At 36.6% G+C, this 16,984-nt stretch overlaps 1 protein-coding gene across 2 annotated transcripts; it reads left to right on the top strand.

Moving 5' to 3' along the window:
- Nucleotides 1–1,664: 1,664 nt before the first annotated feature.
- On the top strand, nt 1,665–16,449 carry LOC103715360 (hsp70 nucleotide exchange factor FES1). Of its 2 annotated transcripts, none has more exons than XM_008802960.3 (8): nt 1,665–2,068; nt 3,881–3,972; nt 10,839–10,989; nt 12,307–12,434; nt 13,999–14,157; nt 14,232–14,417; nt 15,484–15,690; nt 15,751–16,449. In XM_008802960.3, the coding sequence occupies exons 1-8, from the start codon at nt 1,819–1,821 to the stop codon at nt 15,754–15,756; spliced, it is 1,179 nt and encodes a 392-aa protein (XP_008801182.2). In that variant the 5' UTR covers nt 1,665–1,818; the 3' UTR covers nt 15,757–16,449. The 2 variants fall into 2 exon arrangements, with proteins under 2 accessions (XP_008801182.2, XP_008801181.2); XM_008802959.3 differs by having other exon boundaries at nt 1,666–2,068; nt 15,764–16,373.
- Nucleotides 16,450–16,984: the final 535 nt, after the last annotated feature.

Raw genomic sequence — 16,984 nt, 5'->3', positions numbered from 1 at the left:
GGTCTTAATGATGTAGTTTCGGTTTAGTTAACTGATTTATATTTAGTTGCCTTTGATTATTTTTTTTTTTTTTTTGATATTTGAGGAGTAGTTGGTTCGATATCTTTTGTTTTCATGAAGCTTTCGTGCTTAAATTTTTAGTATCTTAGAGCTCAATCTTGAGAAAGCTCAGTGTCTATGATTCCTAGTTTGATTTAGAAAAAAAACTCATTATAATTATGATTTCAAGAAAATTTGTATGCTTGTATATAAATACACATGTTTGAGGGGACCATTTCTTTTCAAAAATATACCATCCTCTCTTAAATTTGGAGATCAATATATATCTTTCATCTTATGAAAAATACAGAAATCTCCATTGATTAATTTACAAGAAACCTAAGAAAAGCTCTTCGAATTATAAGTATTGTGTCAAAATTATCATAAATGCAAACTCAGGCATGTAATGAGTTTTCAGACAATGTTTCTTTACACATTCCAGCTCCATGGGATCCGGAGCTGTAGATATAACTTACTTGGGCTGAAGAATTTGCAAGCCCCATTTCAATTATTCTCGAGATGATTGCTTGGAGCAACAGGCATGCCAAACTCCAAAAGGAAAACCGCAAAGGACGCATTGTTAATTAAGAATGGAAGCATCCGAATGCTGTAGGCGGCATTTCATCACCGGCGGTAGGCCTGAAGGCAAAAATGCTTGATCAGAGGAGGGGGAGGGGGGCGCTGATAAGCCGTGCTTGGCGAACAATCCCGCTTTAGAGAGTGGTCAAGACACAGCTATTAGAGGAGAGGGAATTAACAGTCAACAACCAAAAAAGAATGGAACAAGGAACGCACCATCTCATGTTGCAGAAGACGGTAATGCTTCACGCTGTTCTTAGGCATCGGTGATAAGAGGAACAAGAGATTTTACAGCATCTAGCAAGGTCACAGAAGTAGAAATAGAAAAATCTGGGGGCACAGTTCGAGAAGGTGGTCAAAATCTATATTAATGAATTGAAAGAGGTCCTATCTGAGTGGCAACTTTCTTTTATTGGGAGAACTCTAGGGAAGAGACTTATGTTACTGTTGAAAGATTAAAAAACCTAAAACGTGCTGCGGCTATAAGCTGAAGTAGCACAGGCGGTCTTAGCAAAAAATAAAATAAAAATATTGAGATAGTAGTACGGTGAAAACGAAGCTTTGGTTCCACCAAAGTAGCTCAGATTCGAAACACGCGGCGTCGATTAAATGTAGGGACCGGATGCTCTCCGCCTGGTTTGTACAATGAAATCTTTATCTGATCTGCCGGTTGCTTAGATAGTACTGGTGTGACGTACTCATACATAGAGCTTTTCACATATTGAAATGAGCAAAACTTATTTGCCCATATCAAACATTCTCCAATGGAGAGGGAGCTTAGTGGAGGTTGCTACACGGATGAGATTCTCGTTACCCCATCTTTCTTTTTTTTTATAGCAAAAGTAAAATAAAATAAAATAATAAATTATTCTATATATAAAGTAGTAGTGCACAGGTGTGCCATGTCGAAGGAAAGCATTACCTTGACATGTCACCGCAGGTGATGTCATTCCGTGCTCCAGCAGCCAATAGCAGGCGACGGAACAGCAAATCCAACCTGAATCGGACTGAACCGCCACGCTTCTTTATAAATAGCCCTGAATCCAAAATCTGAACAAATTAGGTCGGTTCTGGTCTTAAAAATTAACCCCGCTCGATCTCGACAACTTCCTTCACCCTTTCTTCTTCCGTAACTCTCGAGTCCATCTCCTCCTCTCCTCTCTCTCCCCCGTTCCTACGTTCCAATCTCTCTCTGTCGCGATGGCCAGCGCCCACTCCCCCGCTCTATCGCTGGTGCTGCTTCTCCTCCTTTCGCCGTCGCTGGCGGCGTCTTCGGAGGAGCGAGAGAACAAGTCGTCATCCCTGGGAGCCCTCTTCTGGGCCACCGGCAAGGACGAGAGCGATCTGCTCACCGTGGTGGACTCCCACGACCCCTCCGCGGTGGAGAGCGAGAACGATGAGTTCGCCGGGGGATTCTCCTCTCTCGACGGCATGTTGCAGTGGGCCATCGGTAAAACGCATCTCCTCCCTCAATTTTATTGCTATGAACGGAATTAATTTGCATATTTGCTCTTCTCAAGAGCGAAACTGTCTTTCCCTAATTGTTAGTGACCTCTAGTTCGTCAAATTTGAAATTATTTTCATCTCAATATTCTACTCGGGTGCTAGTAGGGATTTCTTGCATAGTAGTTCTCCGTAGTCTGTCCATTATGTGTTCTGTTTGCTTGAAGTTGTTTATGCAGACAATTGGTTAAGTGCTATTGGGAGTATGGCACAGTGAGCCTGAGTTGGTTTGTTCGCAAGTGGGCAATCTTTTGCCTCGTTCATATATATATATATATACATACATACATATATATATATGTATGTGTGTATATATATATATATATATATATATATATATGTATGTATGTATATGTATATATATATATATATGTATATATGTATGTGTGTGTGTGTATACATATACATATACATATATATATATATATATATATATAGAGAGAGAGAGAGAGAGAGAGAGAGAGAGAGAGAGAGAGAGATGACAATAAAATGGAGCTGCATATCTGAAATGATCTAGGTTATAGCTTGACTTCATACTTGCACCAACATTGCCCTGTCGTCCCGCTGAACTGACATGATTTCATCAGCTCTATTTAATCATATTACAAAGTGGGAGGTTCTTCAAAAACCTTGTCTGAGACTCATGCCATTCCATGACTGGTTTTGCGTGAAAGTTGCCTTCCCTTTTGTTTTCTCTGGACTCCAATGATGTCAGATCTTCTTCTGGTCCTTTGTCACCCAAATTGCATAGTTTTTGTAGAGTACAAAAAATTATTCACTAAGTTAAGACTAGAAATATTTGATGGATTCATTTTCTGATTTGCATATTTCACTAAGTTTCCTGATTCATTTCCTGATTTCACTAAGTTATTCACTAATTTTCAATTCTTGAATAAATTACTTTTTAACATTCCTGATTCTATTAAGTTATTCTTGTATATTGTTATTTGCATCCTTACTTGATGGTGAGCTTTATCTGATTGATTGAGGATAATGGCATGAAACTATGCTCAATTAAATTTTAAAAACTTTATATGCCTGGCTTGCAACCAGAAGTCTATTTCGCAAATTATCACTTGATTCCCGTCCTTGGTAACGATGGACAAAATAGTTGGTTGCCTTAATACCTTAGGAAAGAATTGGTGAACAGTAAAACATATATTTTTATTTATCTTCCCTAACAAATTGATGACAAATCGACATCTGGTGTGTCTTTATCTCATATCTTGTAACCACCATTTTTATTTTTGTTGAAAATTCTATTAATTTCCTCATAGAAACTAGCAATGATGTTGATTTGTGAGACTCCCCAAATTTCATTTGAAACCACGTGGTGTTAGTTTGCTTCCATATAATATGATATAGTGTGTCTATTTAGAGTTTCAACATACAAAGGTTGTTGCTTTGGTGTTCAGTGAGGCCCATATGAAGCTTTGGCAATCAATTAATATGATCTTGCATGCCTAGGTATGTTTTTCTTCTTGGTCATGATATCCATACTGGATACTTGTTGGGATAACAGGAACTCAATGTGTGTTAACCAGATTATTGAGCAATCCCTGTGAAAAGATCATAAATAAAAATTTGAAGACCCTTTTGGGCAATTTATCCGTCATGTAGAACATGAACACCTGAAAGTGCTGTTAGATACATTTACACACACACCAGTTTTCAAGCACTCTTGAATTTTAATACCTCAACTAGAACACATGTTATATTCTTGTTTTTCCTTCCTTCTGACCATTCTTTGATGAGCCAGGTCATTCTGATCCAGTAAAATTGAAGGAAAAAGCAAATGATATTCAAAAATTATCTGCAGAGGAGCTGAGAAAGAGACAATTAGAAATCAAGGTGAGAATCTGGTCATACATTATTCTTTACAATAATGTGGCATTTCATTTTCATTCTGGCCTTTTCCTTCCCACTCTTTGCTGATGATAAATTTATACTCTCTCAGCAAAAGTAAATAATGCCCCTTTAAAAAAGGAGAAAAAAGGTTGGCAGATAGAAAAGTAAAATAACATTTGACTCTCTCTTCTATGTACACAAATTTTCTGTGATAGGTTAGAAATGTTCTCTCAAGGACTTTATTAGGTGATCTCACGGTGACTATCTTTAGTCATTAACTACCTATTAAAAACTCTATCTAATGATGAGTATCTTTAGCCAAAGTTTAATTACTCAAGACTATTATACGAAGTAATGATATTGGTAAAATAAGGTTTTCTGTGACTGAATGTCTTATTCACAGTCACCTGATTATCTTAGAGATGGTTTATATTATCAAGCATCTTATATGATTATAAAGCTAATTAGTTATGACTATTATACTTCACTTCGCAAGTGATATGTGCAATCAATCTAATCAACTTGATTCTTGAAATAGATACACTTTCATTAGATGGTTAGAGAACATGGTAACTCAACTATTTCTGAGGTCAACTTTGAAACAGCTAAAAAGAGGGGACAATGGAAAAAAAAAAGAGAAAAAAGCAAATGAACATGCATCCAAACTGCAGTCACATGGTTGCATGGTTTTTCCTTATCCCATTTCGGTTATAAAAGTAGTCAATATCCCATTTATTGGTGTTCTTTTCAATCTGCATGGTTATGCACACTGCAGTCTCCATCTTCATTAGAAAGTGGTGTTGATCCCCCATGTAGATTGTTAAATGAAGAAAACATCCTGAAGGGAAAAGAAACTTTTTGTAAAGCATGCTTTGATCAGGATACTATACCAAAACATTTGATTTTGGGCGAAGTTCATGGAAAATTAGGAGCAAGGAAATTGAGAAATGAACTAAAATAAAATTAGAAAAAGGTGAGAAGAGAAAAATTGGCAACTTCTCTGTTAAATTAGAATAGGAAGGTTGCTCATACTGTATAAGATATTGCAAATATAAATTATAATAAAGTTTTTATGTGGACTTTATAAGAGGTTAATTACATTGGCTTTCGACATCTTCCCAAATCATTGGTAAGTTTTAAACATTTTTTATAAGGCATGAAGAAAAGCCATATGTGTTTCTAGTTAGATGACAAAGTGTTTTTACAAAGGGTGTAAAACTGTATTATTTTTTATTAAAACCTAATCCATCTCACCCAGGTGTTATCATATACTGAATAGTGAATACCAAACTGCTCATAAAAGAATCTAAAATTTGTGAAACAATCTGCTTTTGCAAAGTGTGGAACTGTGTTCATTTTTGTCAGAGCTTAAGTACGTACTTTCCCACATGTTTTCATGTACGTTTGACTGATATCAGAAGTTTAAAAGCTGAGTGTCACAACCTATCTTTTGCCAGAACATAAACATCAGGCAAGGAACAGAAATTCTAGGGGATATATGCATCTGCAGCCTTCTAAAGTATGCTATCTTCTTAACTTGATAAAGTGGTTTCTACTTGTTTATCGTTTTGGTAAGCGACATGGAAACCCATGTTTGGGCTTTCTGTGAATGACCACTAGCATGGACCCTTTTAGGTGGTTCTTGGGCTGTGCATGTTTGATGGTTTTATAGGGTCTTGTTTTTTGGCCAATTATTGTTATCAATAATTCTCTCTAATTATCTACCAAAAAGATAATCATCTTTTGTTCTTAGATTCTAAAGTCACGAATGATTTGGAGACATTATGTATGAGCAAATATGCATTTAGGTGATCTCAAGGCTGACAGTAGGGGCTGAATTGATTTAACCTAGAGGAAAATCATTCAAGCTTTGATTAGGTTCAGCCTACTAGATACTCAAACTAGGCAATGCTTGGACCATGAAGGTAATGTGTGTTGGGCCCAAAAGGAACCACAAGATTTGCTTTGCATGGCTTAACCTTGTCAGTTTATTAGTTACATGTTTGAAAAAATGAATTAACATGCATATCAGGTGAAAGGAGTGAAACTGTAAGGAGGATATGTCTTTAGTTTAAATGGATGAAGGAAACATTGTGTCTCACGTTTTTTGTATTCTTCCTTTTGGCACAAAGCTAAGGTTGCTCCACTGTGACTTAGGTGTTATGGGTTTGATACACGGAAACAATCCCTGTAGGGGGATAAGGATGCGTAAATCTAACCCTCCCTAGACCTCTTAGTGGTGAGAGCCTTGTGCACTAGGCCCCCTTTTAGATCTTGTATTCTTTTTTCTTTAATTTATAGAACTTTAGTGAAGAAATTTCTTGTTGTCCCTAGGTTAAGGTGACTTGCGTTGACCTGCAGGTATGATATTTTAAAATGAAGCTTTATAACTACTTGATTGAAATATCTCTTGGCAGTGTTTTAAAACATTATGCAAATGTGGTCTGATTTTCTGTTTATTAATTGTATGACTTTTGCTTTCAGTGATATAACTGATTTTTTGTTTACTAACCAGTTATTTCTCCAAGGGTGCTTCAAGCTATGTTGCTTGGATACTCCATTTTTTGTAATTCCAAAGTGCGAACACTTGGCATGATATAGCACAACATTTTTTGATACTACAAAAAAGAAACCATCTTGCTTATATCATCCAGAAATGTCAGCACTTGACACTTATTTTGGAGTGACAGTTCGAAACCACCTTGTTGCAATATCATCCACTTGAAGTATGTTATTACTGAACAATACTAGTGGAAATTGTCCAGATTCTACTAGTGAATTGTCACATATACATGAATGTAGTTTTCTTCATTAAAAGTTCCATTGACTAGTAAAGTCACATAGTGGTCAGTATATCTTATCATATTAATTAATATTTTTATTTTAATAATTTGTGTTGTGCAATGCTTCCCTCTTGCAGGGTTTCTAGAGATTATAGTGTCACCTGGATACTTGGCACCCACGCCAAGTGCTTAGGTTGTATTGTTGAAATATCTAACTGTTTCTTATGAGTTTGTTTGAAGCATGCATTAGGCAATTCATGTTTGAAATGCACCGGTTGGATCTGCTTTCAGTAGTAAGGAATCTTTCACTAGTGTTAGTGTACCAATATTATGGTACGTTGTATTCACCTAATCATTACAAGAGCGATCTTTTCATTTTTTTCACTAGTGTTAGTGCACCACTCTTATGGTATGTTGTAGCCAATTGCATTACACTACCAGGTAGCATTTTAATAATTGTCTCTATGGTATCACCTGAAGCCGCAGGAAACATGATTAGGTGCATTTCTGTGAACTTTGTGAATTAAGCTGCAAGTGTGATATGATTAACATGATTGCTGATAATAATGCTTAAGTGCCCAAATTCGGGCATCCATATATGCATCTTGGACATGGCATTATTCTACGGGCACTTAAAAAAACATGGAAAATAAAATTCATAGGGATGTATGCCCTTCTCATGTTTGGCACACAACACATCCCTGTAAAAATTTAGGTGCATTATTCCTACCATAGTGTATAGAAAATTTTATGACTAGATTTGTTCTTGTACTACTTCCATTGGTGCATACGGTCAACATACGACAACACGTGCACATAGGTGCATGAATACTTTTTACTAAGGTCTACCAAATCGAGCCGACCTGGTGGAGGACTGGGTCGGTTTGCCTCTTATATTCGAGATCTGTCTCGAACCAGTCAAAACCAGCTAGAACGGGCCGAAACCAGTTGCGAACCGGCTGAAACTGGTCCGAACTAGCCGATTTTGTGCAGAACTGGTGCGAACCATTCAGTTCGTACTGAGTCAGGCCAATTCCGAACCGACCCCCCCTCTCCCTCTTCTTCTTTTGTTACAAAGAACCATTGTAAAGGCTCGAGAAGTTTCTCAGGCTTTCCTAACGTTCGGATGGTTCATCCTTCCTCATGGCAAAAATTACACTGATTCAGTATGATTGAAAGAGAATTCAATCCTAAATAAGGTGTGCTTCCTTTCTCCTATCTCATTCCTTTTTTTTTCTCTAAAAAATAGCTTGAAATTTGCAAAATAAGAAAAGAACATGCCAAAATTTTGATTTTGGCTCGATTTTATGATATGTTGTAAATCTATGGACAATCTACACAGTGACATAAAAATTTTTAATTTTCAGATTATATATAATTTTTAAAACTTTAAAATATATTTTTGGATTCATAGTGCTTTCGTTGACAATGAGGATGATCCTATGATCAGATGGCTTGCGGGCTCGGAGCAGGAGTCGGAGCTTGATGAGCAAGGATCGCCTCCACGATCAGCCAGTTTTATTGCCAGCAAGACTAGGATCAATGTAGGGCAATAGATAGATTGCAATATTTCATGTATTCTTTCAGCTGATTAGTTACATCCACAGGGGTTATTGAGAGCCGGTCATCACATAACTTCTTGTTCGAGACATCCTTTCAGAGATATGATCGAAAGATGCTTAGGCGAAGCTACTATGCTACTTGATCGATTCAGTCAAGAGAGCGACATCTATCCTTCCAATATAGCTAAAGAGAGAGATATATGAAGAGTAAGCAAGTAGAAAGGGGCACAAAAGGTAAATAGGTAGGAGGTGCACGAAGGGTAAGTATGCAATTGCTCAGCACTCAAAAAAAAAGGGACCTATAGGCCCCCATGGAAAGTGTGAAGGAGGAGTCAGTTTACTCAGATTCAAAGACTAGGGCAGCAGCAATGATAGTTCTAGTGGTCATGGTCCTGCTGACCAGGAAGGGAGTGGAGGACCTGAGACCACCCTTTTGTGAGACACAACCATAAAGTGGTCTTTGATTCACTAGTGAGTCCTAGTTTACTCATTCTACACAGGATAGGGACTATGGTGGATGATTTGGTTGAGCTTGCGAGGATACAATTGCATATAGGAGGAGGACACGATGCAACTGCAGATGACCTCGCATGTGGAGTCGAATTTATAGCCATATTAGATTTCAAGTCATATATTGGATTTTATTATTCGCAGCTATAGGCAGCCTGTGATCCATACGGATATGCAACCTGGAGGCTACTACCCTATATAGCTCGGAGCATCCTATGGGTCAGATTTTGCTATCGGCATATTCAGATGGGCCCCTCCACAATCGATCTGCCCCACCTGACTGAAGAAGCCTTCCTGGGTCGATTATACCAAACCGTTCTTCCAGCGAAGTAGTGTAATTTGAGCGGTCTGCCCTTCCCCTTACTAGAAAAAATAGGGCAATTTGAATAGTACAGCGAATGGTTGTTTTCAAAAAGTCGTGCAGAGACACCTCTTAGAGCCAGAGCTTCAGTGAGAAATCCGAGAGTGCTTATCAATCCAGAGCGCATTCCTTATGGGATGAACATACAAGACTATACTGCCGCTTGTTTAGAGTGGTGGGCTAATGTACCTCCTAACTATATTCATTATCCTAATATCTACGAGAGATATGGCCACTCGACAAAATTTTAGATATTGATATGTATATTTTACTTTAAATATATCTAATTGATTATATTATTCTATATTTTCTACTTCACTAGTTGATTTTAGGATATTTCGTGTTGCTTCTTGTAGCATGCAACATCTCACTAATCAATTTATATTTTGTATAATTTTAAAACAACGGGATTCATCATTTAAGTTAAACCGGGATTATAGAGACATTAAAAAATATTAAAAAAATTATCAAATTATACTTAAAATTATTGAAAAAGTTGGAAAACTTGATCACCAATTAATCAAACTTGAAAAACTTAAAAAAAAGAAAAAATTGGGTGTGTCGGTTCGAAACTGCATGCCCGACACTCCCAAGCATACCCGACTGCATGCCCGGCACTCCCAAGCATATCGTGTTAGTATTGTACTGAACCGGTACCATACTGATTTGCCCGCCGACCGGTATGGATCTCGGTACCATTTTGGTGTATCTTGTTTTTTTACTTTTGTACATACACCTTCATCTGTTCATACCCTTCTCGGATTAGGGTGTCATTCATAATGCTCTTACGGTTGATACCCAACAATTGTGCTATATGAGGTCACCCTTATCCTTATGGATCAGGATGTGAAGCTTAAAATTCTGAGAATGATCTATAATGAGTTCAGAACCTAATATTAAGCCTTTGAATTGGTGTCAAATTCTTTGTAAGTAGCTTTTGGCAAGAGAAGGGCCTAGCTTCAGGCTGGCTAGTTGTGGGTAGAGAGATTGAAACAATTTAAAATGGTGCGAATAGCGAACAGTCTTTTAGGGTTCTCCAGAATTTAGAGAGTATCTAGATGAAGAAGGAAGAGAACTGGTTTCACTGTTGAGACAAATTCCAAGTGACAGAGTCCAATTGAATACATACATGCATAGATAAATCAATTATGGCCCATTTATAATGCAAATCCACGGTACGCAGCATGATCTACAATGTCCAAATTGCCTAAAAACCAAAAATCATATTCTTTGGGTGTCACATCAACCGAGCACTAAATAGATGAAAATCCAACTAGTCTTGAGAGTAGTGCTCTCTCCCTTCCCTCGCTCTATATATGTGTATGTTCTTATCTTTTTATCTATGTATCTATCGATATATGTATGGATACCTGGAGAACTAGTTTCAACTTTGAGACAAATTACAAACTATAGATGCAAATTGAAGCACAATCCTCCATCATTTGAGGATTATCTTGGTAGAAAGTTTCCATCACCAGTAGCAATGTACTTATACTCACATATGCACAAATATAGAGCTTTGATGAAAGAGTTGTGCAGTTTCTTGGTTATGTACCGGGTTTCTGTTTACTTTTATGTATTGGTTCTACAATTTTCGATTATAGCATAGTGCTACTTGATATGTTCATCCCTTATCATCCTATGGTAATGCAGGAATTGATGGAGAGATTACAGATGCCGTCAGATGCAGAGTTGATGCAAACAGCAATTAGTGATTTGAATAATTCTTCTATTTCTTTAGAAGATCGGCAGTGTGCATTGAATGAGCTGTTGATTCTTGTTGAGCCGATCGATAATGCAAATGGTAAACTTACATTTGAACTTTGACAAAATGTATGTATCTTAAAATTTGTTTCTTCTGCCATGAAATTTGTTTCTTCTGCTGATGCCACTTATGGAAGTCTTGGAGAGTGTATTGCTTCAGGAAAAAATATCGTGTAGCACTGCGTTTAGGTCTAAGATGCATTAGAAACTTGACAGCTACTGGATTCGGTTGGATCAGGAAATGGCACACTAAATCCAATCCATAGCTGAATTAGGTCAAAAAAAAGCATAATCCATTCTTATTTGGGCTGGATCAGATTAGGTTTACTTTGTTTATCAATTAATTTAGTTTTTCTGGTCACATCAGGCAAATGTAATACAACCACAAACCTTGATAATCATGAATAACTTGATTACCTATTAATATCGTGAACATATTATGCCAAAAATAGACCTTCTCAATCTTTTCTACATAAACTTTGATTGATAACCACATATAAATTATAATAATTACATAGATTTTTAACTCACTACATTAATTTTACTATTTAAAGAAAATTAATTTTTTATATTCAAGGAGGGTTGTGAAACTTATACCTACTAGTTTTGGATCAGTTTTGATTGTTTCTGGTTTGGATAGGAACTTAGTGATCCAAATACGATCTATAGTTTGATCATATTTGCCAATACAAGCCCAACCCAAGCAACTTTAACTCGAATTTGACTGATTATTTCTGGATCATTTCCAGATCTAACGTTGGTCAATCCAATCCAGTTGCAGCCCTAGTTCCTCTGCACGAGTTTTTCAATTAAGTGTTTAAGGTCACACTTAGAATTCCTAGTAAACTGGTATAGTATTTATAGGACTGATGCAGTTGGGAGGGCATTTGTGAGGTCAAGATCAAGTCAACTAGATTCAAAGGCTGTGATGGCTCCTGGACAGATTTATTTGCGCTTGTGTGCATGTACACAGAAGCATGCAAATGTAAGGGTTCGTGTTTCCTGGACATTTGAAAGCAGTTGGAGTTGCTAATAAGTCGCTTCAGTTTAGTTATAGCCCTCACCACAAGTTTTCTTGGACTCCAGTATCAGTACAGACCCATTTTCTCAATTGTGTTTGCCACCATAAAATAAAATTATGTCCCACTTGTCTATCTCTGTATAAACACTATGTCATATAAAGAAAGTAAGTGATCTGTTGGATATTGCTGATTTTGAAGAATGGCAATGGCCTCCTAGTGGGTAGAGAACTCCTGAACTGTGTGTTTTTTGGAACTTGTTTATGTGCAATTCTGCATAATCTGCTGTTCTATTCTCAATTGTGGCTAACTGAGGTACTTTACTATATGCTTACCAGATCTCGACAAACTCGGTGGCCTTGTTGCAGTGATTCGAGAACTCCATCACTCTGATCCAGAAATACGGACCACTTCTGCCTGGATTCTAGGGAAAGCTAGTCAGAATAATGCACTTGTTCAAAATCAGGCAATTAACTGCACTTTCTCTATGTTTATGCATTTTCTATTTGTTGTTGACTTTAATTTTGGTCAATTTCTTGTTTACGATTTGGCATTGATTTACTGTTGGTTTTCTGTTAAAGTCTAACGAACTGATGACTTGTATCCCCATTCCCATGTATTCCCTTGTGGGCATTTATATGCCTGTACAAACATATTTCTTGTTTCTTTCACTACTTGTATGAAGTTATAATTTTACAATCCCAATTTTTGTTCTTTATTATCAACTATATACCATGTTCTTTTCTTTAATGAAATAACTTAAAACATTTACTTTCATAAATACCCAACAAAAATTTCTTGTCTGAATACTGTCCCATCTTCCATATTTCTTATGTTGTTGTCAAACCTGGATTAACATAATAAATTCTATGGGCGTGAGAACAAACATGATAATTCTAGGCCGGTTTCACATTGAGATGCTAGATATGCTGCACTGAATCAGGCATTGGCGAGGCCAGCTTCTGATCACTCTCCCATTGCTTGACACATCTTTGATTAATAATGTGCTCTGTATCTTCCAATTTAAAAGTGGGGCTTCTTTAGTTACACATTTTGCGGTTTCAAAAAACATGTATATGTCGAAGGGTGGCCTTCTTGTCCCAAAGTTACTCATAGAAGTTTCATGACAAGATGTGGTACAAAGAATACTAGTGGAAATAATCGACTTCTGACATGTTTTGCTGGGATATATTCAGTACCTGAATGAAGAAAGCTATGATTTCAAACTCAGAGGAATAAGTCTTCAGAATTGGTGCTAAGAAGTTTTATCTCCAAGTGGTTCTTATGAAGATAGGGGTGCTACATATCTAAGTTTGCATTGTTAAAAGGGAATCTATAATTTGGGCATGCTAGTGCTAGTAGAGGTAATACTATGAATTTGTTTGTAGTTCATGGGGTACAAAAGAAGCAAAAGGAAGGGATTCATGAAAAAGTGAAGTATAATAGGGGGTCAAAGTTGTCTGATTTGGGCATTCTTAGCTTAAATGCTATCTTGAGGGATAGATGTAGTGGTTCGATACAGTTTCGTGGAAAGGATTTCTTTTGAGTTGGGGCAAAAAAGTTTTGAGCTCATTTGGATTTACAATACTTTTTCTGGAGGACAGATTCCTCAGTGTGACAGCTTGCGCCAAAGAAGTTTAATTTTCTAGTGCACTATGTATTTATGATTTTGATATACCTCAATACATGAATCCAAGGAGATTCCAACTCATTGCTTGTAGTGACAGTGATTTGAGCTATCATTCTTTTCAATAATTTGGAGAATATTGTTACCATACAAGTTGGTAGCATTGAATGGTTCAGAGTTTGTTCTTTAGATCTGTGCTATGAATGATTCTCCTGCCAATTTATATAGTTACATATATAATGTGTGGTGTTTCAATGCTGGAGTAATTTCTTCCACTAACTTGTATATTTGATATTATCGATTTCTTTCTCTGGCCATTTTTTTTGTTACTTAAACCATTGCTGTCTCTGTGCTTGTTGGCTCGTTACCGCTTCTCTTGAATCATTATTTTATGTTGTATTAGATCCTCGCATATGGAGTGCTGACAAAATTGATGAAGATGGTGAACTCCAGTTTTACAGAAGAAGCCGTAAAGGCATTATATGCCATTTCAGCTTTGATCAGAAATAATGAAGTTGGTCAAAAATTGTTTTATGCAGAGGATGGAAATATAATGCTTCAGGTAAATAATTGCATGACTAATTTTGGTTATAAATTTCAGGTGTGGGGATCTTGAGTAATAAGTCTATTTTGCAGGATATAATGACCAACTCTAGCATGGATATTCGCCTTCAGAAGAAGGCTGTTTTCTTAGCCACAGATTTAGCAGACTATCAGTTAGGGAATGCAGACAATGCTGAACTTTCTTTCCTTAGTGATCGCCTCTTCTTAAAGGCTGTTGTTGATTTGACATCTGCACCTGACCTTGATCTTCAGGAGAAGGTATGTCTCTGGCCTTTTCGTGATGACTATTAAATTGGAACATAATATGCATATAATGGAAACTGAGATTGATGCACGCGAATATGGGCTATTAGTTTCATGAGAGAGAATAATACGAGATGGTGAAGGGGAGGCGTAAAAAGGAATTTAAACAACTTACAAAAATGTAACTGTTAGTTATGGGAAGAAATAGTAATCTGGGGTGTCTAATTTCTTTTTCTGAACAGTGGGGTTGTAAAGTTAAAACTAATATTCCTTCTGGAACTGCAGGGGAAGGATTTTAAAAATGATTTTAACTATATAGATTATGGTCTTCTCTGGTAATTGTGTACACATTGTTGACTATTGTTCTGGCCACTCAGTAGATTTATCTGTAAAATGAGCTGTCTTTTTAACACTAACTTGTAGATTATTTTAGTATAAAGATAAGTCTATCTGAGAAGTCAAAGCCCGTTTTTGTCAACAACTGGGAAATTCCTGGTTAAAGAGAGAAGTTCCTTCTCAAAAGACAGTAGCTGATGAGACCAGATCAAGAAATGCCCAACAAACCAGATGCCAACATTTTAATTATCTTTACAAGTTTATATTAGATTGAGATTTCATTGCATATACTCAATAGTTTAATATCTGCTTGACCGTTAGTCCAGTTTTGAATAATTATTTACTCTTGAGGTTTCTCATTAAGTGATAAAGCAAGAGGTTGAAATACTTGGTAATAATTCTCAGTTTCCTTTTAAGAAGATTTGGGTGGTATTTATGGAATGACTTTGTGCAGTTTGTAGACTAGTAAACCTTAAGGGATTAGTGTAATAATTGTTTTTTGTATAATCAAGTTACCTATGGTGGTTTTTGGATTGTGATTGTCTTCATGAAATCGCTATAAGCTTCCCTCATGTTATTTGTTATTTTCTTCTGTGAAGCATGTGTTTTTTTCCCTAATTACCTGCATTTTCAGGATCTGAGGATTTAATCTTAACTATAATAGCCATCAAAATATAAAGTTCATGGATTATGACTTAAAGTCTCTAAAGACTGTCTCATGTACTCTGATATGTGTTTCATGCAGGCTTTGATGGCTATTAGGAGTCTACTCCAGCTTAGCTCCACCAAGGCTTTAGATTTCAAAGATTTCTGCAGTCTAGATGAAGTCTTGGAGAGAATGAGGGAGCATCTGGGTAAGTTGATATCGCTGGAGGAACACACAGAATATGCGAGGGACTTGGAGAGCCTCCGTAGAGAGGTTTACATCATATTCCACAAAAAGGTTGAGCAGGTATGTGTTGTGTATGTTTTATTATGTAGCTGAGACTTGGCTTGTAATGATGTTTTATAGGTATGATGTGCAGGTGACATGGGTTCTAGCATGAGATGAATCCTGCTTCTGGGTCTTAATTTTGTATTTAAGCCATCGGAGTGGAAAGTAATCATTGTGATGCTGCTATAGTCCCTTCAGAATTTTCTTCTCAGGTGCAGCTGCAGAATTTTATTGTTCTTGTCCTGTTAAAATGACGTATCTGTAGCCCATTCCTTTTCTGAGCCGGAAAGAGATGAGGAGCTTGAAAAATTGGAAGCGTGAACGGCAACCAGTGGATAATTGGGGCAGTGACCAGTGTTGTGTGAAATATCTTGTGGAGGGCTCACCGCGCATGAAAACCTGCTCGTTGTTGAAGCTGCTAGTTATAGGAACTTAACAAATACAAATCACAAATTCTGATATTTTCTCTTTATCTTATTGTTGGAAATATTCTTGTCAGCTGCACCTGTGCTCAGTTCAGCTTCTTGACCCCTAAACTATTTGACAGGTGTTCTTCCCCAGGAGTAGGAGAAAAGAGCGAAATAGCATCCAGAATGTGTGCAAATACATTATAATTTTTCCTGCACCTGCTTGTTATTTATGTACTTACCTGATGATGTTGAATTAGGGCTGAAAACAGATTGATGTTAATATTCTATATCCTTGCTTGTCTTTAATAATTGGTGGATATAAATATGGATACAAATATTAATTATATGCTAAAATTTATGTTTGTAGGTTGGTCATTTTTTCAAAGTTACCCTTGTCAATTTTATTTACAAAAACTTGTCCTAATAATCTTAAAAACTTGCAACGGGAATTGCCAGCTTGTTGCACAATATTTTCAGCTTTTGCTTTAAAGCTGATTTTAGTGGAGTGCGCTCCAGTTTCACAAAGTGGTATGTCTTGTATCTTTTATTCATGTCATATTGCAGCCTGTTTGGATCCATTTGAGCTACAAAACCATCCAATAGCATTACATTAAAGTCTAATTTCAAAAATAGGGCTTTAAAGCACACTTTGATAGTCCAGTCCTGGGTGCTTTGTTTTTTTTTTCTCTCTCTCTCTCTCTTAGATTCTAATTTTGAGAAATTGGACTCTGGTGAGGCCATTATTATCCTCGAATCCTCTTTGAAGTTTATACAAACGGCAATGCATTAAAAATCTGATATTAGAAACATGATTTTAAAAATTATTTAATTTTCCTAAAAATTGTAGAAAATATTATGCATGATGTAGGTAAATATGTGGAAATTATTGATATTTTAATATT

Source organism: Phoenix dactylifera, unplaced genomic scaffold, assembly GCF_009389715.1.
Source record: "Phoenix dactylifera cultivar Barhee BC4 unplaced genomic scaffold, palm_55x_up_171113_PBpolish2nd_filt_p 000214F, whole genome shotgun sequence".
NCBI lineage: Eukaryota > Viridiplantae > Streptophyta > Magnoliopsida > Arecales > Arecaceae > Phoenix > Phoenix dactylifera.
The sequence above is the reverse complement of the archived record's forward strand: the minus strand, read 5'-3'. Positions and strand labels throughout refer to the sequence as shown.